Here is a 22,326-nt window from a genome sequence, read left to right on the forward strand (position 1 = left end):
ATGACAACTGGTATTTACAAAGTAAGGTACAGCTATGGGGGCTACATTTGCCCCCATTTATGCTGACCTTTTTATGGGTTACTTGGAGACACAATATATCTATAGTTCAGATTGTGCATTTTCCAAACAACTATTAATGTGGCGAAGATATTTGGACGATTGTTGGGTTGTCTGGAATGGCACCCAACTGAAATGGGAAAATTTTGTTATTTATCTTAATAACAATATGCATGGCATTCAATTTAGTGGGAGATTGGATGCATTTACTGTGGATTTTCTGGATGTACATGTCACAAAGGTTCTGGATGGGACTATAGTTACTACTCTATATAGAAAACCATTTTCAAAAAATTCCTTATTACATGCATCCAGTTGCCACCCTAGACATGTCATAAATAATATACCAACAGCCCAATTCCAAAGAGTTAAACGGATTTGTTCAAATATTGAAGAATATGAAAAACAAGCACAAGGACTTACGAAAAGGTTTTTGCATAGAGGTTACCCCAGGAAGGTAGTTGAACATGCTTCTTCCTTAGGTAAACAACTAGATAGGTCTCAATTATTTCAACATACCCCAAAAGTTAAGGCAGAGGGTTTTAACAAGGTGAGATTAATCACTACATATGTGAGTAATACTTTTAGAATTAAGGAAGTTATAGCCAAATATTGGTATATACTAAAAGGGGACCCCTTTTTTTCTCCACTTGTTAGTGATAAATGTGAGTTTGGATATCGTAGAGGTAAAACCTTGGGAGAACATTTTTCTAATTTTAAAAAACAAGTTAATTATAAACAAAGGTATCCCTTGGCTAAAAATGGATGTACTTATTGTGGTTACTGTAAGTACTGTAAACTGATATCCAGAACTAGTTCATTCACTTCGATTAGCACTAATAAAGTGTATGATATTAGATGTCATATCAAATGTACTAGCAGTTGGGTTATATATATGGCAGTGTGCCAACGTGGGGCCTTTTATATTGGCCAGACTTCTTGTAGTTTAAAACAATGTATAGCTTTGCATATAAGTGACATCAAATGCAAACGTACTACAAGTGCATTATATAAACACACCTTGATACATACAACAGCACATTTTGTATTTGTGGGTATTGATATGTTAAATCCAGGGGTATATGGTGAGACTTTGAGACATGATATATTGACTAATAAGGAACGTAGATGGATTATCAACTTGGGGGCCCTATACAAGCCAAGTTTGAATGATCATTGGTAAAATGAATATTGAGTCAATTAAGCCCACTTTTGTTTGCATTAGTATTTTACCAGTGTTTTATATTATTGTATTATGGATTATGGGTTCTGTATATGTATCTTTCTGTATATGTATGTGTATATATTTCTTTAATGATACATACCCCAACTTGTAATGAGATAATTGGGGATGTATTTGTATATTTTTATATATATGTATATATATATATATATATATATATATATATATACATATATAATTTTTTTTTTTTTCATAAATATTGATAATCACTGATATGTATTCTTTAGAATAGGGCCTTTTTGTATGTATTTTTCGTATTTGGTTGGATATAGGTAGTAGGTAAGAGTTACTGATATACCATTGGAAGAGTGGTTCATTTGTTTAAATGTGTTTCACAAAAAAGGTGTTTCACTTTAAATGGGCGTATGTCAACAGCCGTATATTAGCGTGATGTTCACGCTTCTATGTACTCACTGATGATGCTTTGATTGGCGAAACCGGTCTGGGGAAGATCGTGGAAGAACATCTTATACATTGCCCTGACTTCTTTTTTGAGTGCTGGAAAGATTTTTGGATGTGTGTGTATATATATGTATATATATATATATATATATATATATATATATATATATATATATCTATATATATATATATATATATATATATATATATATATATATATATATATATATATATATATATATATATATATATATATATATATATATATATATATGTATATATATATATATATATATATATATATATATGTATATATATATATATATATATATATATATATATATATATATATATATATATATATATATATATATATATATATATATATATATATATATATATATATATATATATATATATATATATATATATATATATATATATATATATATATATATATATATATATATATATATATATATATATATATATATATATATATATATATATATATATATATATATATATATATATATATATATGTATGTATATATATATATATATATATATATATATATATATGTGTATATATATATATATATATATATATATATATATATATATATGTATGTGTATATATATATATATATATATATATATATATATATATATATATGGGGTCATGGGGTCGGTTTGTCACTTCAACAAAGACAATCATCCAGAGCTATTGTTCACACTGCTGGAGTGACTAGCCCTGCTGCTGCTGTTCTTCCATACACACACACACACACACACACACACACACACACACACACACACATATATTCAGCCAATTTAGAGTGTCCAATGCACAGATATATGTATGTATGTATATATTTACACATACATATATCTATATATAATATGTATCATATATATATATATATATATATATATATATATATATATATATATATATATATATATAAACAAGCATGTGGCTGGGATGTCACTTCAACAAAGACAATCATTTTGAGCCAGCGTCCTCACTGCCAGGGTGGCTAGCCTTGCTCCTGTTGTTCTTCCATAGCACACATACACACACTCACACATTAAAGTACCCAATCCATCTACAGACTGTTTCTGAAGTTCGAGAGGGCAGTATGATGGGCATTGTATGTGCTGTTGTATTTTATTTTTTCCTAGGTGTTTGCTTTTTTCCCTGTTGCTTCCAGCCATCAGCTGCCTGCAAACACATGGCCCACATGTCCTGTGCTGCTAAGAGTTGTTTATGGAGACCATCATCCAGTTGGCCATCAGCATTTTTCATTATTATGGTCCTATTCCTTCCCCTGGCTGCTGATTTGCATGCTTACAGAAGCAATGGCTGCAGTGCCTTTCCTTAAGTGTGTGTATATTCCCACACATATCATGAAGACTACAATGAAAACACAGTCTGTAATTGCCAAGTGCACTTCCCTTGCCCATAAGCTGCTTGCTTTGTCAGTAGTAGGCACAGGCACTACAGTAAGCCAGACTGCCTCCACCTCACAGGATGATACCTCACTTCCCTATTCCTTACCTAGCTCCTTCAGTGCCTGAACTGCTGACTGTAGTTTGGTGCAGAGATATAAGGCTATCTACAGTCAAACATAGGCTCTACAAGAGTCCTTTGTTTGCTTCTCCCAGTGTGCATTTGCCTACCGCATGAGTCACTCGCTCAGATATTGCTCCACTGAAGTTGAAATGTGTGTCCAGTTAATATTATATTTGTAGTTACTGTAAGGCTGTTTACTTTACAATGGTTCTTTGTGTAATATTAAGGGAAACAAGTTATCCATAAAGAAACTTAAATAATGTAGCACTGGCAGCAAATTACAGGAAACAAACTGTCTGCAACAGAATTATGACTTAATGATAGAATTTTCAGTGTTTTAGAGATGCCAGAGGATTTATAAGAGCATCTAATGTAACATACCATTTTATTTCTCAGTTGCAGTCTAATACACTTTACTTAAAACTGTTTGAGTTAATTCATATTGTGGAGGCAAAAGATATAATTAAATAACTACTGAACTATTTGTCATTTTTTTACCATGTAGCATACAATTTATAATTTGCATTTTTTTCTGTTTTTCAGATACGATCCGCGTTTCAACACCTGGCTCCATCTTGCAAATATGATTCAGAAGCGCACACACTTCAGTCTAACAGCTTTCAATGGCCTTCTTTTTGCAGTGGGTGGCCGTAATTCTGATGGCTGCCTGTCATCTGTTGAATGCTATGTGCCTGCAGTCAATCAGTGGCAGGTAAAGTCACCACTGGAGATGGCAAGGTGTTGCCATGCCAGTTCTCTCATTGATGGCAAGATCCTTGTCTCAGGTGGCTACATCAACAATGCTTATTCACGTTCAGTATGCATGTATGATCCAGCTACTGACAGCTGGCAAGAAAAAGCAGGCATGAGCACCCCAAGAGGATGGCATTGTGCCGTTTCCCTTGGTGACCGTGTCTATATAATGGGTGGAAGCCAGCTTGGGGCAAGAGGTGAGAGAGTTGATGTTCTTCCTGTTGAATGCTACAATCCTTATACTAGCCAGTGGAGCTATGCTGCTCCACTGCAAACAGGAGTAAGCACAGCAGGGGCAACAGCGCTAAACGGAAAACTCTATCTGATTGGTGGCTGGAATGAAGTCGAGAAGAAGTACAAGAAATGCATCCAGTGCTACAACCCAGACTTCAATGAATGGACTGATGAAGATGAGCTGCCTGAAGCTACTGTGGGTGTATCGTGTTGCTCTGTTACTATGCCAAATCGCAGAACAAGAGAATCTAGGGCTAGCTCCACATCATCCATGCCAGTCAGCATTTGAATGTGGTCTTAGTATAAAAGTACCTTAACTGTCTGGAACATACTTTCTTGTTAACTCATACATTTTAGTAAAAGTTGCAATTGGAGCTTGATGTACCAAGAAGTAGTCAATAACATTTTAAAATCTGAAAAAAAAAAAAGATTTCCGGAAAATGTTAGCTATTTGTTTAAATATATATAATATATGTCAGATTCCAAAGCATGTTTTAAATCTATAATTATAAATGCCATTATTTTGTAACCACTCTGCCGATTTATAATACCTATAACCAGAGTTTTATTGCTGAACTAAATAACTTTTTTTGTGGAAACCAGTTGCCTGCCTAGCCATTCTGTTATTTTGGTTAATGCTGGCATTATTAGGTGCTTAGTTCTAAATGGTTCTGTCATATAAATTTAAAGGAATGGTACAACAAATTATATCATTAATGGGAAAAGTATAGCGTAGCATTAGTACTGTAAGAGATAAAAAGAAAGTATGTAAAAGAAGGAACACATAATTTTACAACCACCTGTAATCTGAAGTTGAAATATTCAAAATGCAAAAAAAAGTTGTATTGTATTTGTAGAACATTTTTGTACTTACTGTCCCCAACCCTGACACCTCTGTGTTAAATGCTTACTGCCCTAGTTTAATTAGTCGGCATTTTAAATGTGCTACTATGTTTTTGTATTGTCTGTCCTTCAGGAGTTTTTAGCTCAGCAAGCTACAAAATGGGCTGTCAGTATTGTTGCAGCATATCCCAGATATGTTTATTAAAAATAAATAAATATAATTAATGAACAATACATAAACATGAAAATATAATGTCAGAATATAGAAATGCTGTCAGCATAGAAACAAGAATGCCTTTTAGGATTGTGTGCTAGTTAAAAAATTTATGGCCAAATAAATTACATTTTAATAACTGATTTTATTGTATTGATGATGAGCCTTTGGTGCAAATATCAGTTTCAAGCAATTTTATTTAATTTGTAAAACTATTTTTCGGTTTCTCTTTGCAGGTGTTGTTATATATTTTTTGGGGTTCTATGATAACAGCTCTATTTTTCCTCCCCATTCTGCAGCAATTTTCAGCGCATCATTGAGCATCTCCTGACCCACTGGCTAGTCTCTGGAGTTGCTATGACTGCTCCTTTCAATGATGCTAGATACATTACTTCTTTGCTGTCCACCTTCCTAAGAGGCAGAGACTTCTGCTTAGGGGAGAGAGTGGAGATTCAGTGGGGAGGTCATGGAAAAGTAGCCGTCACTCTTGTTATGACCAGTGAAGGTTTTAGCTGCTGGGGAGCATCAGAAAGCACTCAGTATACAAAGCAGTATTCAGATGTTCTATTTTCATTTTGATGAGCACCCCATATGCTCCTGCATGTTCTATACTGGATGCCTGTAGAACATCCCACCATTCATTTAGTGTCACTGTTAAATGTTAACTTCCTGGTTTGCACCAGAAGCATGAAGACAAAAGTAGGTTCCTTGCCTCGCACCTTATTACAGGCAAACAGACCTACAGCTGTTTCAGCCTATCCATCACTGCCAAACTGTCTGATAATTAGGACCTGATCGTGACTCTAGCTTGCCTGGGGCAAGGATACATTGCTTGATTCTGTACCAGTATGCCAGCTAAGAGGTTCATGTTTCCACTTTTGAATTTTTATGCAAAATTTTAAGCAAATAGAAAATAATCATACAATGATCACCAGTTTACCAGGGCCAGGTATTTTCCTGCACCACTAACTGAATTTTAAGACTTGCTACTCTGAAAAATTCCTGAAGAATGATGCTTTCTAGTCTTAAAGTCACAGTATCTTTTCCAATGCAGTTTATTAAACTATAGAAATAAGTCTGTGATAAGCATGCATGTTAAACATCAGTAAAACATAAACTAAGCTACTTAATAAAAATTATTTTTGTATTACTTTAACAACATGTTTATCACAGTTAGAGAATATCCAAGAATCAAGCTGATTATGAATATCAACCATGTGTATTGGATTTTATGGGCACAGACATTTATCCTGCAAGTTTGCTGTTTATATATCTGTCTTTTTTTTCCTCTTTTTATGTAATCCCATTTCTTTTGCTGATAACCATACCTGTAACCCATCCAAAAATCAGTATAATTTGAAAGCATTTTTAGCATAATTTGTCAGAGGACAGTACCATGTTATATAGGTTATGGTATTTCACCAGAAATGCAGTCTGCTGGCATAAACTATATAAAGAGAGCTACCAAAATGTATCCCTTTAAATGTTACTGCACTGAAGCCATCATAGTGAAAGGTGCTAATATATAACAGGAATTTTGATTTTTTAAAGGAACACAACATTGCAGCTAAAATTAACAGAGAAAAAATAACAAATAAATGCATAAACACAGCTGCAACATGCAGCTGGAATCTTTGCCACATCCCCAAGGTGAATATTGTATCATTCTCACTCCATGATTACACCTATCTGAGAGAAATTAAAATCAGTTGACTTGGCTAAATTCAGACCTTGTAATTTTTTTTTTTTGCCCCACAGTTTCTAAGTTTGCAAAGGTTGAATATTTTTTTCCAGAACAGCCATTGCATTGCTTGTAAAGTTTCAGTTTTCAGTATAATGCTGTTGATTGGGTGTCATCATTATACTGTCTCACTGGGTAAGAACAAGTTGATAGAATTTAGTTAGATGTTCAGCAAATTATATAAAGTGGATTACATTGCTACCACTTGCACCCTACTTATTAAAAATGTTTCTTCATTGGATTAGTTAGTTGCTTTACATTTCTGACCTGGAGTGAGTTTGAAAGTGAATAGATAATCCATATATTTTATTTAAAGAAAAGTACCTTTTGGGGCAAAAGCAAACACAAAACCAAATCAGATATTTTAATATAATAAAAGAAAACCATTTAGCCAATAAAGTGTGTGATGGCTTATGTTATGTGAAAAATCATGCTTTAGTGGTTGGAGAACAAAGCTATAAGGAAGCTAAGCAGTGTATCTGCTGAATTCACAACAGATGGCATCCTAAAAGCTTAACAGTTATTGAAGTGCTGCTCTAAGAGATAATACTAATAGATAATATATAGATATATTTTACATCATTTATATTTTAATGTGTCAACCATGCTGAGTTACAAAACACACAGATGCACAGTTATCAAATTCAGCAATTCTGCTATTTATCTGGATTTATTTTGCAATTGTCGGTATGTAATACACTTAGACTAAAAATGGTGTTATGCCTTATCTTAATTGTTTTTTTGTTTGCTTCCATTTTTAAAACGTAATAAATATCCCTAAATACAACCATTTATATATGTGCATATGTACACATGTGCATGTGTGTATATATATATATATATATATATATATATATATATATATATATATTACCTCAGAGAGCATTTACTTGAGAAAGCATGACTATAAATCATTTTGATCCCTTTGTGCTTTTCTCTACTGATAAAAAATGCATACTCATGATTGTCCATAGCATTTAAACCCATTTAGATTATAAATGTATCTACTACTCTGGAACATAATGTGTTTTAATAACTGGTGAGAGATATTTTTTAATAAAATGTGAAGGTTTTAAATATCAGACAAATTGTAATGTGGAGCATGTACTGGGTTTCCTTCTCCTACATAAAATGCATTTAGTCTGACTATATTATGTCTGTAATGTATTATCTATGTACAACATTCTGCTATACTATAGAATAAGGAACCTTATGCCAGCCTGAACGGTACTTACACTTCATGCATTGATTCTCCAAATTAACAAGCTAAAATAAGCAAGGATAGAAATGTTTTTAATTTCATGAGGTAGATATTATCAAGACTATTTGTTATCCATGATGTCAGTTATTTTTTATTCCCAGACACATTTGTAACATTTGCTCGGTTTTTAGCTTCTATATACTTATACTGTTTACCACTCTTGTTTCTGATAATTCTTTGCAACCTTGTTGCATATGGAGCAATGTTTTATGTAATTAATGAAATCAGTAAAACTTTTTTGCATACATCCCACTATTTAGGATTTTTTCACATCAAACTTTTCAGATCAAGTTCCTATTGGTTTAATCTTTGGCTACCTAAATGATAAATTTGTCTGTATCTGGAACATTAATGTAAAAATTGACATATGTGATAGAACTGGTATAAGGTGCCTCATATGGTATCCAAAATCCCATCTACATCTGAAACATAAGTAATGGATACAAGCGCTAACTACATTGGTCACTGACCATTCATCTTTTAGATTTCATTCTCAGATGGTTAGATTATAGATGTACTTACTTTACCACATATATTTTTCTGAACAGTTTCACGAGTGATCTCACAACACCAGGTATGTTTTTCTGCACACATTTACTCAAAGGATCCATGGAAATATTCTAGGTGAAAGGCAGTCTTTCTCAATTAATCAAATATTAATTACTTTTAATTATATGACCATAGATAAAATAAATCAAATGTTAATTACTTTTAATTATATGACCATAGATACTTAACTTACAGAACCATAACAAATTAAATTATTCACAATGAGACACAAAAATCGTCAGAAAGAAAATATGCTAACAAAAACACACAGAAAAACACAATGCTGCAAAAGAAACAAATCCTAGGGTTGTACTCTCCCAACTTATTGTCTTTTACTAAATACACATTGTAGCTCTGAAGTCACAGTAAATCAAAATCAGAAAATCTTGCAGACATACACAACTCTTTGCACAACACACAATCCCAGGAACCAAAGACTCTAAAAAATGTAACTGGCAGCTACAACCCTACAGTGCTGCTTAGTACTCCAATTAAAACCTATGCTGCAATACCAGATCAGCCAGCAGGGGGCATCCATGGGGCAGTCCAATATTCCTATACAACACACATTGTTAACAAGTGAAGTGAGATACACCCACTGTCTCACTAGTACAGACATCTACACCTACAATAAATTAGCAAATACTTGTACCACAACTTCATCACCCAAGTACCTTGTACCTCGATATAACAATCAATGAAATGATGACTAGAGTCTAATAACATTCGCTGTGGATTGTTCTAGATAAAGTTATAGCAGTATAAAATTCATGGTAACTTAAATAAAGCTGCACAATAACAAATCATATGAGTCTAGTATGCTGTTCAAAGTCTAAAGATGAGCTTCACCTTTCCACTAGATTTCATTCCTGTTGCCCTTTTAGTTTACTTTTCCTAGGTACCTAAATTATGCTGCACTTGTATTGCTTATTATGAAATTCAAAAATATAACACCAGTACTAAACTGATAAGCAGAGCAGAGGGTTGTTTGTTTTATAGGGTGTAGTAGGAAGACACCTGCCATGGCAGTGTTTTTTTAATATGGTTGGTTTAAAAAACTTGAGTGAAAGCTATACATTTTTCTAACAATAAACCATTTTGATCATACCTTTTCCACAAGCTAAGACCATTTATTCACCTTACCATATGACATCAACCTCCATATTTAATATTAGAAACCAATTTTATTGTCTTGTGGAAAACTTAAAAAAATTAAAACAAGAGTTGTTTTTGGATTGGAAGATGGCTGCCTGTTAATGGCATTACAAGATAGCAATGGTTCATAGTGCACAATGTGGGTTAGAGCAGGTTGAAGTAAATGGTGAACAGAAGTATGTAGCGTGCTTGTATAGAGAATGTAAAAATAAGTGGTGCAGCTTCTGTGTTTTTTTGCTACTGATCATGACATGTATAGCTTGATATTCTTGTTTCTGTTTCATAGGAAAACACTAGAATAACTGCTCTGAAGGGTTATTTTAAGTCTAGTCAATAATCCTAGGTCAGAATTAAACCCTGTATCTTGTGTCTACACAGGAAAGGCCTTAGCCATTATGCCAAGCCCAAGAAAACTGATAACTTAGAATAGTGAAAAGTCTGTATTTTCTGAGATGGCAAATCCATTAAATAAGTCAGATGAGAAGTTTTCTGTTTAACCTTTTTATTTTGATTTTCTTAGCATCAGTTGCCTGTTAATTTACTATTACTTTGAAACAGAATTATCTTGTAGATTTTCAGAGAATGCTGTTTAAATATGAGTGATTTGAAATGAGTCTAGTATCGTAAGTTCTGTTCCCTTTGTCTATACTACCATATTTCAAGTATTTACACTTAATTTGAAATTTGATTAAAGAAGTGACTAGTACAAAAATTGTTTTAAACACATATTAAGTATTTTACTTTGAATAAATATATCATCACATTTGCTAAATCATAGTTAATACAGAAATTTGTAATAATGACTAAAATGTTTATTACTGTAAACCTTTACGGAATGCCCCTTCCTCATATTTGCTGTACTACCACATTAAGGTTGTTATTGCCTCGTAATCCTTTTTGGGAGCCTTCTGTAGTCTTCATACTTTAACAATGATAAAGCAAGTCAGAGTTATGGAATAATTATATTTCTTTGAACTTGTATAGATTTACTCTTAAATCATTTTTGTAATATTCTTTTTAGATTAAAACACTATAGCTCATCTGCAGGGCCTAAACTTGTTTTTTTTTTAATTATTAAGGAAGCATTATTATACACTTTTATGTGAAGGTCTACTACTTTGCCTCATTTTTAATAGCTTTACACTTCAACTGCAATACTAGTTTACTCTTGAACATTTGTAAAATTCTTCACAAACTAAAAAAAAAAAACACTCTACAAATTTCCTTATTTTGCATCTTCTAGCCGTTAGGAAATTACATACACCCCATTATATGAAACAGCATTGGTGAGGATGTACTGAAGATAAACTCATGCCTGAAAGGATTTTAACTTCTACCAGCATATGAATAAAACACTTTGGAGTGATAGATTCATTATCCAATAATTGCACCTATTTCTAGAACATATTGCTCTTGCATGTTAAGCAGAGTGACGTCCTTCCCTCCTTCAAGTCTAACATTGATGATTGGATGGTTACCTGCAAATTCATCCCCAGCCTGACATGTTTATCCCTGCAAGATTCAGAGTTACTTTGTAGTTCATAGGTTCATAGGTTAGGTTACTACATTAAGCTAACTGCCCTTGCGAGCCATTTTAAGCCTAGCCAATTATCCCTTGCGAGATTCAAACCCTGCACCTTGTGTTTGTAAGGCAAACACTTTAGCCATTAAGCCACCCTCCCAGCCCTATTGTTAGTTCCTATGACTTTACAATCCCATGTATTATGTAGATATGTCTATTGCTGAAAATGTACTAACTGGATTAAAGGAGTTCTGTTTGAACAGTGTTCTTGAAAACAGTTTGTACTTATTTTTAAATACTCAAGAGGAACTCATTTACACATGCCAGAATGATGCTTGGGAATCCATACACTAACATCTGGATACATTATGAAGCCTGCCCTATACTTAGTGTCTAATGCAGCATGATAGTTGTTCATTTTAACAAGTGTTTAGAAACATTTGAAACAACACTGGATTGATTGCTGTTGTGTATTATGTTGGAAAGAAAGTAATGTGTGCCATAATTTATCTTTATAATGGTCTGGTGTCCATATTTAAAGAAATACCTGTCTCCAGTGCAGTATTAATACTAGTTACATCATTGTAGTTGTGATTTGGGAATCTAGCTCACACTGTGCCTTGTGGTGTGCTGTAAAATTATCTGTCATTTAAATAAAAGTTATAAAAGATTACTGAAGATTAGTTCTGTTTCCTGTGATCATTTTTAGATACAGAACTGTAGAGAAAATTAGATCCAGTGTTGACTATTTTCATCTTTTCAAACATGTGGGTTGTTGGATCCAACTGGATTCAACCTTGGTGCTGATCTTGAAGCTTATTGGTTCCAGAGCTCTGACTCTTCCTCTACCCTTAATTCCCTAGGTTGCACATCGGATACTCAGATCTTGGTTGCCCCTTGAACGCTTCAGACTTGCAGAGAGTTCACAAAACTTTTCAAGTAGGAATTCTTCAGTTGTTAGCTATGCTTCTCTCCTAACGTGAGAGTTTATACTCTCACTAGTTTTTTTCTTATAGTTGATTTTTTAACTAAGATTTAGTAAAAATAAATAATATATATCTATATCTATATCTATCTGTCTATATAGATATATATATATATATATATATATATATATATATATATATATATATATAATTATTATTACTATTATTATTAATAGTTATTGTTCTAGTACTTTTTTTGGTAAATTTTAAGCCGTTCTATCTTCCATATGCTGTTTTATATTTCTGTTCTATTTTGTGCAGATTAGTGTTTTTTCACTTTTGGCTGTTTTTCTAAAGTGGTTTTACAGTGTCCAGAACATCAGGATTTAAAAAGTTTTTCGTGTGTTGGCACAAATTAATGCCCCATGGCCCACACTTTGAATGTATCTACTGCCTCCGTGCCTCTCACCTAGACACAGAATGCCAGTCTTGTGCTGCTTTCAGTACCAGATCCCTCCCACACAGAAACATAGGCTACCTCATCTATAGAACCATCAACATCATTGGTCCCAACCTGAAGATTCCCAGATGATCGGAACCATCTACCCCCAGGCCCTGATTTCCATCTCCTAGAACTAGTTATTCATTGGGGCCAGTGAGTTCCAGGCTTCAATCACCCATCCTTCAGGAGGAAAGATATTTTCAACCTGCTTCAGTAGCATCACCCTCTCGATCATCTGGAAGCCTTACTGAGCTTGATGGCGACAGGATGATGAAACTTCTGAGGATGCAGATACAGCTTGGGGTTATCCCAGCACTGACCCCTGGGAAGGTACCAAGTGTTGACAATCTTACCCCCCCCCCATACAAGAGTCCAGGATTTATTGGAACTGATTGAAAGATTGAAGATTCCCAGATGATCGGAACCATCTACCCCCTGGTCCTGATTTCCATCTCCTAGAACTAGTTATTCATTGGGGCCAGTGAGTTCCAGGCTTCAATCACCCATCCTTCAGGAGAAAAGATGTTTTCAACTGCTTCAGTAGCATCATCCTCTTGATCATCTGGAAGCCTTACTGAGCTTGATGTCGACAGGATGATGAGGAAGTTACTGAGGATGCAGATATAGCTTGGGGTTTTCCCTACACTGCCCCCTGAGAGGGTACAAAGTGTTGACCATCTTACCACCCATACAGGAGTCTGGGATTTATTGGAACTGATTGAAACTGTAGCTCCTTTGTCAATATTGGAACTTCTTGCATCTTTGATGCCAACTGTATTCCCAATCTCTCTTGACTCTATTCCTTCAGATCAAGATGAGACTGTAAGTTGAAGCTGAGCTTGGGAGAGTGAGTCTATGCCAAGATTCTCAGAACTGTCTCTTCACCTCAGGAATTTGGCTCTAGATAACTCTGATCCAAGAAGCTCTTTGATGATGAGTCTGATTGATGCCAAAATTTCTGTTTCCTCTTTGGAGTAAAGGGAATCAGTGCTAGTGGCAGCCTCAGCTTTTGAAGCAGGTTTTGGTACCTTCCAAAACCAAGGTAGCTTCAACTAGTTTGATTCTACCCAAACCCCACCTGTATTCTACTTCTTAACCATGTCATCTGGTCATACAGGGACAGTCGGCACCAAGGGTTTCTGAAAAAATCTGCTTTGTCAGTTCTCCATCTGATTCTGACCCTTTTACCAAGCCCAGAAGGTGTCCCCACCCAGAAAATGGATATGCAAGTGAAAGAACCTAGACTCATCACCAGAGTCTTTCATGGAAGATACCAACTTACAGGAAGGAGAGGGCTCCCCTCACTTCCTCTCTGAAGATATCTCCTTTTCAGACATTTTAGAATTAATGAAACAGAGAGGGGATGAATATCCCATTACCTGCCTTTGGATGAATCAGTATTCTTGGAAGCCTTTGGTTCTGGACCAACTTCATCCAGGGTGGTACCACCATAATAAGTGGATAATAAGAAGCAACTGAAGTACAAGATCATAATAAGATCCTCTTATTGATCTAATGGCTCAATGGGCATGGAAGGACCCTGATGTGGTGGAGCCCATACCAAAGAAAGCTGTTTGCATATTACCTACTCCGACTGACAGGAAGCACTGGAGTAAGGATCAACTTGTAGATGCTATGGCGGGGGTAGCAGCCACCAAGAAAGAGGTATTGGAAGAAAGCTGTTCTGTTTATCCTCCCAATTGAAAATCTAAGGTGATGGACAGATACGGAAACTGGATCTATGTGTCAGTGAATTTAGCCCTCAGATCGCTGAACTATCTTCCTCACCTAACAAGATTCCAGAGAAAATTGACGAAGAGGACTTCCAAGTCCCTCTCATGGGTATTGCCAGTGTATGTGCAGAAGACAGTGGACTTCCATCTTTCCACTCTACAGTCATCTTTTATTGTGGCCATGCATCTTCTATTGAATGCAGCTGATAGCATGCCAGAGCAGCAGGCACCAGTACCACCATGCTCTGACATGCCTGCACGTGACTTTGTGACTTCAGGGAAGGCTGAATTTATTAATGCCCCCTATGCTGGTTGCACCTTGTTTGGACGAAAAGTCAAGGATACACTTACAAGAAGTAACAGGATGGCAAGACTCTCTGCAGTGGCAGAACACTTCTCCACCCCTCAAAGACCATTCTCTAGGAACCAGAGATTGTGGAAGAAGATGTGGTTCCACAAATCACATAATTCTTTCGATGACTTCCAAGGTGTCAGACCTTCCTGTGGCGGGGGGTAATTTTAATGGACTACATCTTAGTGGCAAAGGCAGACTGCAAAATCAAGGCTTTTGAATTCCTTTCTCTGAGAAATCCTTTCAGCGCTCCTGAACAGTTGACTGACTGCTGCACTCCGAAGGCGATCGTTGGGCATCTCTCCTTACACCCTCATGGCTGATGAAAGATAACAAAATATTCATGGGTGCTAAGGATAATATCTAGAGGCTATTTAATTCCCTTTTCCCTTCCGCCCCAGAAAAAGATGAAAGTCTTCAATGTTCCACCCAGTCAGTGGGACTTAGCAGCCACAGAAATTTCAAAGCTGCTAGAAAAATAGAGTAATTCAACTGGTACCCGATGACAAGTCAGAGTCTGGAGTCTATTCCAGGTTGTTTTTAGTGCCAAAAAAGAGTGGGAACCTAAGACCCATTTTGGATCTCAGTCACCTAAAAAAGTCTGTAAAACAGACAAATTTCTGGATTGTCACAGTTCAGTCTCTTCTGCCTCTTCTCAGGAAGGATGATTGGTTGTGTTCTGTAGATCTCCAGGATGCCTACTATCTTGTAAAAATAATGAAGCAGTCCAGGAGGTTTCTCTTCTTCCAGCTGGGGGCCGATCCTTTTCAATTCAGAGATCTGTCTTCAGTTTTACCACAGCTGCAACATCTTCACCATGATTATGGAAGTAGTAGCAGTACACTTGTACCTACTGGGGATCCAGGTCTTCCCATATCTAGATGATTGACTTCTCACTGCCCCCACAGAACATCTCCTACTCAGACACTGGGATCTTGTACTTCAGTTGCTTCTGAACTTAGAAATTTCAATAAACCTACCAAAATGCCAGCTGAATGCACTTCATCGGATGCTGCCTTGATACCAGACTTCAGATAGTGAGCCTTTCCCAGTCCAGGGTCCAGTCACTTTGTCTAACTGCCCTTCAAGTTCTGCATCACCCGAAACCACAAGCAAGGTTAATTATACATCTCTTGGTTCTGATGGCATCTACGATCCAAATGGTTCTTTAGCAAAATTTTTCATGAGAGTGCTACAGTGGACTTTAGCCATACAATGGTCTCAGTCTACTCACCCTTTATGTGCAAAAATTCAGATTATGCAAATCTGCAAAAAACACATTGCTTGGTGGATAACATTTCCATCTGTGATCAAAGGCCATCCTTTCAAGACAGATCCACCAACAGGAGGTTGGCATAATGGTTAAAGTGCTTACCTTACAAACACAAGGTGCAGGGTTTGACTCTCACATAAGGCAATTGGCTAGGGTTATGACCCACAAGGGCAGTTAGCCTAGTACTAATCTATGGACCTATACATAGCAACAGTGACCATGGATGCATCCCTTCTGGAGGAGGCATTTTGAAGGGAAGCTGTTAGAGTGTACATGGTCAACCACAGATGCCAATCTTCACAAACAATATCTTGGAGCTGAGAGTAGTTCTCCAGGATCTACTTCCTAAGGGTATGATATCCATATAGACATACAAAATGAATGTTGTGTGGTACATCAACAAACAAGGAGAAACCCATTCTTATCCTCTTTGTTAAGAAGTCATGAGGATCTGGCAATGGGTGATTCTTTGCAATACTTTCAGATAGCAATGCACATCCTTGGGTTTTCCAATGTCCTTGTGGATAAATTGAGCAGGACAGTACTAATGCCTCCTAAGTGGTCCCTCAATCCAACAGCGACATAAACAATTTTCAGTTGCTGGAGCCAACCTTGCTGTGAATTTGCCTCCTATCTAAACAACTAATGCAGCAGGTACTTTGCCCTGATCTGTCCACAGAGAGAGTCACTGAGAGATGCTCTGGTCCACATTAGGCTCCCAGTTCTCCTATATGCCTTTCCCTCTTTACCACAAATGAACACATTCTTACAGAAAACAAACAGTGTAAGGCCAGAGCGATCCTCATTTCTCCCTTTTGGCCCAGACAGATCTGGTTCCCTTTCCCATGGCCTCTTCTAATACATCTTCCATGAATGTTGGATCAATATCCAGATCTACTATCCAACCCATCCAGATTGCCTCCTATGGATCAAAAATCCATGAAGTTAACAGCATGGTTCCTCCAATTTTTAACCATAGCAAGACATGCCAGGCTTCCTCCTGCAGTGGTCAATAGTCTTTCTGCTTCACATAAACCATCTACTAAGAAAGTTTACCACAGTAAATGGAAGAGATTTTCAATTTGGGCCTGTTCCAAGGATCTAGACCTCATATCACCACCAGTTCCTTCCATACTTGAATTTCTGCCTGATCTTTTTGACAAAGGCTTCAGTTTTGCAACCAAGTCTCAACTGGAGGCTATTTCCAGTTTTCATGTTGAAGTTAATGATACATCGATTGCATCCATTAAGATCTCAAAAGTTTTTCTTAAGGGTACATTTCTGGTGTGGCCTCCAGTAAGAGACCGAGAACTTCCATGAGACATCACTATTCTGTTACAAGTTCTGACTCAACCCCCCCCCCCCCCCTTGAGCCTCACAGTAATTATTAAAATAAAAAGATTTTTACATGGAAAACTATTTTTCTAGATTCAGTAACATCAGCCAGATGAATCTCAAAATGACAAGCCCTCTCATCAATGCCACCATATCTGTTTTTTCACAAGGACAGGGTTTCCCTTACAACAAATGCATCCTTTATTCCTAGGGTGGCATCCGATACTAATTTAAATCAATCTATACATCTTCCTGTTTTCTTTCCAAGATACTCTAACAAGGGAAATATTGTCTGCATTTGTTAGATGTTCACAGACAACTCAGATTCTATATTCACAGGAGAAAGCACGTCAGAAAGGATGATCACTTATTCATTTTCTTTGCTAGGCCAAAATTAGGAAAAGCTGTTTCTAAAATGACCTTATTGCATCTCCTTCGTATATCATAGAACAAACTTGCCTTTAGCAAGTAAGCCTAAGGCACATTCAAAAAGAGCTGTTTCTACTTCTACAACCTTCAATAGAGGATCATCAGTTGATGGTATTTGTGCAGCAGCCACATGGGCAACCGTACACACCTTTGTGTCCCACTTTAAACACAATCAAGATCACTTTCATTTTTTGGCTCCACCATACTCAGGAATGTTCTTCCCTGATACCACCGAATTTGACAGCTTGGGCTTCTGTCCCATATGTTTGAACAGATGAAACCAGACAACATCGGATAAGAACATTTTGTACTTACCATAACGGTAGATCCATGTTGTCTGATTTTCGTTCACTTTAAACTCCTTGCTCCTTCTTTTCTTCCAAATTGTCACCTATCACTTCCAGATGATCGCATGCAGGTTACTCTCTGTCTGTGTACAGGCTTACTAGTCTGAAATATCTTTCATCAGCCGTTATAGATTTTTCATTTCCCAAGGTAAATTCATGTGTACATACACATTTGTGTATATATATATATATATATATATATATATATATATATATATATATATATATATATATATAGATAGATATTTATATACATACATATAGCTATATATATCTATATATCTATATCTATATATATATATCTATTATAGAGGCAAACTCAACCTGAGAATCCCAGTTGCAACCTAAGGAATTGTGGGTAGGGGAGGAGTCAGAGCTCTGGGACTGATAAGCGCCAAGGTTGGATCCCATTAGATCCGATAACCTACATTTTTGAAGTGGATGAAAATCCAGCAATATGGATGTAACATTATGGTAAGTATATAACTTTCATTTTTTTAGCATTGATTTAGAATAATAAAATCTGGGAACAATCATACGTTTCCTGTTTTATTTTGACACTATGCATTTATTCTCTCTAGTCTGAACTGATATGGGTCATGAAGCATATTCAGTATTGCCTCTTCACTTGCGTTAGATAGGAAACTGCACACTGTAAAGGGTACTCAGTTTGTAAAAGCCTATCTTCATTAGTCCTGATGATGAGTATCTGAATCTTGTTCTAATGCACTGCAAATATCGCTAGAGTATTGGGGTACTCTCTAAGTAGGATTGATGTCCCAAAGGGCAAGCCACAGTTAACATACAGCTTGCCCATTAGAAACATCAAATACCTTCAAACCCACAATAGTTTCTTACACTTAAATGCATCTTCCAAAGTTTGATATATGTTATGAATATTTCTGATTCTTAAATAGGCTTTAAATTTTCCAGATTTCTTAAATGATAGTATTAAACCACCTAAATATAGATTACACATTATTTACATCTATGTAAAAGTAAATTTATACATATTTAGATTTACCAGTCAGAGTATTATGAGTTTCACAAAACTGTGGTTTGTATCTGAAAACATTGCATCGACATTATAGCCAAATTATTGAATGAGTAATGTGGTTATTAAAGAGAAAAAACAGAATATTTGTAAATATAATGCATACTAACTGCAGATGATGAAATCAGCTATCTATAGTTTTCTTAACTTCAGCAAATGTGTTTAATCTTCATTTTGTTTGCAAATATAAATCAGATTGCAGTTAATGCAGGTTAATTCAAACATCATCCACGCCATGATTTCATTAAATTTCTCCATTTGCTTCAGTAGCACAGTAAAAATTGTATTTTGTCTGATTGGTATACAGGCTTCCAACAGGTGCAACACAGCTTTGCATGTGCAGTATCCTGAAAGGTATATCAGAAGGGTACCAAGTAGCATGTAGTAATATTGTCCTACCTGCTGCACTCAGCTTCTGTAGGTGCATGAGGTGGAGATTGCCTATACTTGCACAATCATTAACGTTGCTGTCACTTTGTAAGCTGTATATTACTATTTTATTATTTTCTCCATACACTCTTGTATTGGTTACTGATTCCAGAAACTATTCTAATTCAGAGGGAAAACACAGTAGTTGATTCATTACCTCCAACAGAAATCAGTCACCACACTGTTCATTATCTTCCACCAAGTTTTTATTGTTAAAAAATAGTAAAAGCATTTGGCTTAGCACTTTCGTCCTATTAATGGCTACTTCAGGACTTCATCAGAACTAAAAAAACGTATCTGCCTCTTAATGTCTTATTTAAATGGTTAATTTTCTGATGTTAACACTTCTATTTGAAAATTGAAAGATATATAACCATTATATTATCAGTATTTACTGGGTAAAGAATTGCAAAAAATGGAATGCAAGTAATGGCAGGTACATATACCACTAAATAAATACCTATTCAGATAAATACATCTATAGATAAATACTCCTCTTTTCAAATCTTAAAGTCATAGAGTCTTAAAATAGTCACATGTAATAAGGCCATTACAGGTTATAAAACAATTGTGCAATCATATGTAAAGTTGTATCATGTAACATAAAATAAACTTCAATAATCCCATTAATTAACCTGCAATCTACCCTTATTTACTGTATTTGTTGTAAACTAAGGTATATTAAAAACATACCCCCGGATTCAGCAAGCCCTGCATGGTATGCAGGACTAGTGCAGGAGCTCCAGCAGGCAATATGTCAGCCGTGCGATCCAGGAATAACCTGTAGGGGCATGCACACGTGCTCCTGCACTAGTCCTGCATGGACTCAGCCCCTGTATGCAAATTACCCCATTTTCAGGAGAAATCCATGCAAATGAGGTGAATTTGTGATCCAGGAAGCTGGAAACCAGCCGTGCAGGACTAGTGTAATCAGCAGAAATGTACTCCGCCAGAAACAGAGTACATTTCTGTAAACTACAAAACGGAGTCATGACAGCTCCAAATAAAGGACAAAGCATGGCAATAATCAACTATAAGGCCATTGCCATGGAAAACAGTTTCAAAAAGAAAAAAAAAAAAATCAACTTTTATTTTTTTAGCTGATCTCAGCTGTTTAAGCATAGGGCAGTGGCGCATAAATGGGATCCAGTGGAAAATAAGAAAAAAAAACTAAAATAAGCATTCTAACCAAAATCACTATTTTGCCATTATACTCAATGGCAGCCAGAAGACAACATGGCCAGTGAATAGTGGTTGCTAAGGGGGGAGGCTCTGTGTGGGACATGTAACTATGCATCAGCAGGCAATCCTATGCAAATGAGGGGAATGATACTCAATCCCAAATTTCCCCTGCATGCTAATCAGCACCCAACAGTGTAAGAACAGGAATAGCTTGGTGCAAGCCTAGGAGTTAGCTGACATCATAGGGGTGTGTGTCAAGCATACTGTAAGCATATTGGAGCCCTGTGGCTTGGGTTTATCCTTAGCTTAGGAGAGCTAAGCAAGGGGGGTGTCTGAGGCTGCCTAGCACTCTTACATTGCCTAAGCTGGCGTGTGTGCCGCGCACCGTGTTTTAAAGGGAAAAAAAAAAGTAAACCAGGAAACAGCTGCTCTGTGCACATCTGAGCACTTTGTTTGTGCAGTGTGCCCCTGTGCTTAAATAGGAAGGCAATGGGAAGGGAAAACTGCAGTAGGAAGGTAATCTAGGAGAGCTAGCATAGCTGGCAGGTGAAACGTGTCAGAATCAGCCAATTACGCAGGTAGCAGACCAGTCCAGCCCAGAACACTACTATAAACTATGCAAACACTTTTCCCTCTGGTTTCTCCCACATACTCTACACCACCGGTGTATACAAGCGGCACAATTTTAACAAACAAAAACAACAGAACGATGGGGGCTGCAGCAGCTATCAGACATCAACATGTGGAAGAGGCTGAGGGTGGTGAGGATGAGAATGCTGTCGACCAACCCACAGTGAGGAGACGGATAAGGGTGTACAGACCCAGGGTAACCTACCAGGGGCTACATGAGCTGGAGATAGTGGACTTCTATAGGGTGGACAGGGACCTCCTACAGTGAATAGTTTAGTTGTGCCGGCCACTCCTCACACACAGAGCTAACAGAGGGGAACCCATCCCAGTGGATACCAAGGTATGTGTAGGCCTAGGAATACTAGCCACAGGTACCTCCCAAAGCCCAACTGGGGATATCATGGGGATCTCATAGGCATCAGCATCCAGAGTATTCCACCAGTTCCTGGATGCCATGTCAGCACATACCAGTGAGCACGTATATTTCCTCAACACCCGTGAGATGTTGGCCAGCAATATGCATCTCTTCCACCAAATAGAAGAATACCCTGAGGTAGTCGGTGCTATGGACTGCACGCACATAT

At 36.5% G+C, this 22,326-nt stretch overlaps 1 protein-coding gene across 1 annotated transcript in view; it reads left to right on the forward strand.

The window, feature by feature from the left end:
* Positions 1-12,233, forward strand: part of KLHL31 (kelch like family member 31) — a 166,043-nt gene extending 153,810 nt beyond the window's left edge. The window contains exon 3 of the mRNA XM_044063778.1: positions 3,822-12,233. Within this exon, the coding sequence (XP_043919713.1) occupies positions 3,822-4,554 (733 nt within the window). The 3' untranslated portion in view covers positions 4,555-12,233. The remainder of the gene's footprint in view (positions 1-3,821) is intronic.
* Positions 12,234-22,326: the final 10,093 nt, after the last annotated feature.

The sequence above is a fragment of the Protopterus annectens genome, chromosome 2.part2, assembly GCF_019279795.1.
Source record: "Protopterus annectens isolate FY-2018-M chromosome 2.part2, PAN1.0, whole genome shotgun sequence".
NCBI lineage: Eukaryota > Metazoa > Chordata > Ceratodontiformes > Protopteridae > Protopterus > Protopterus annectens.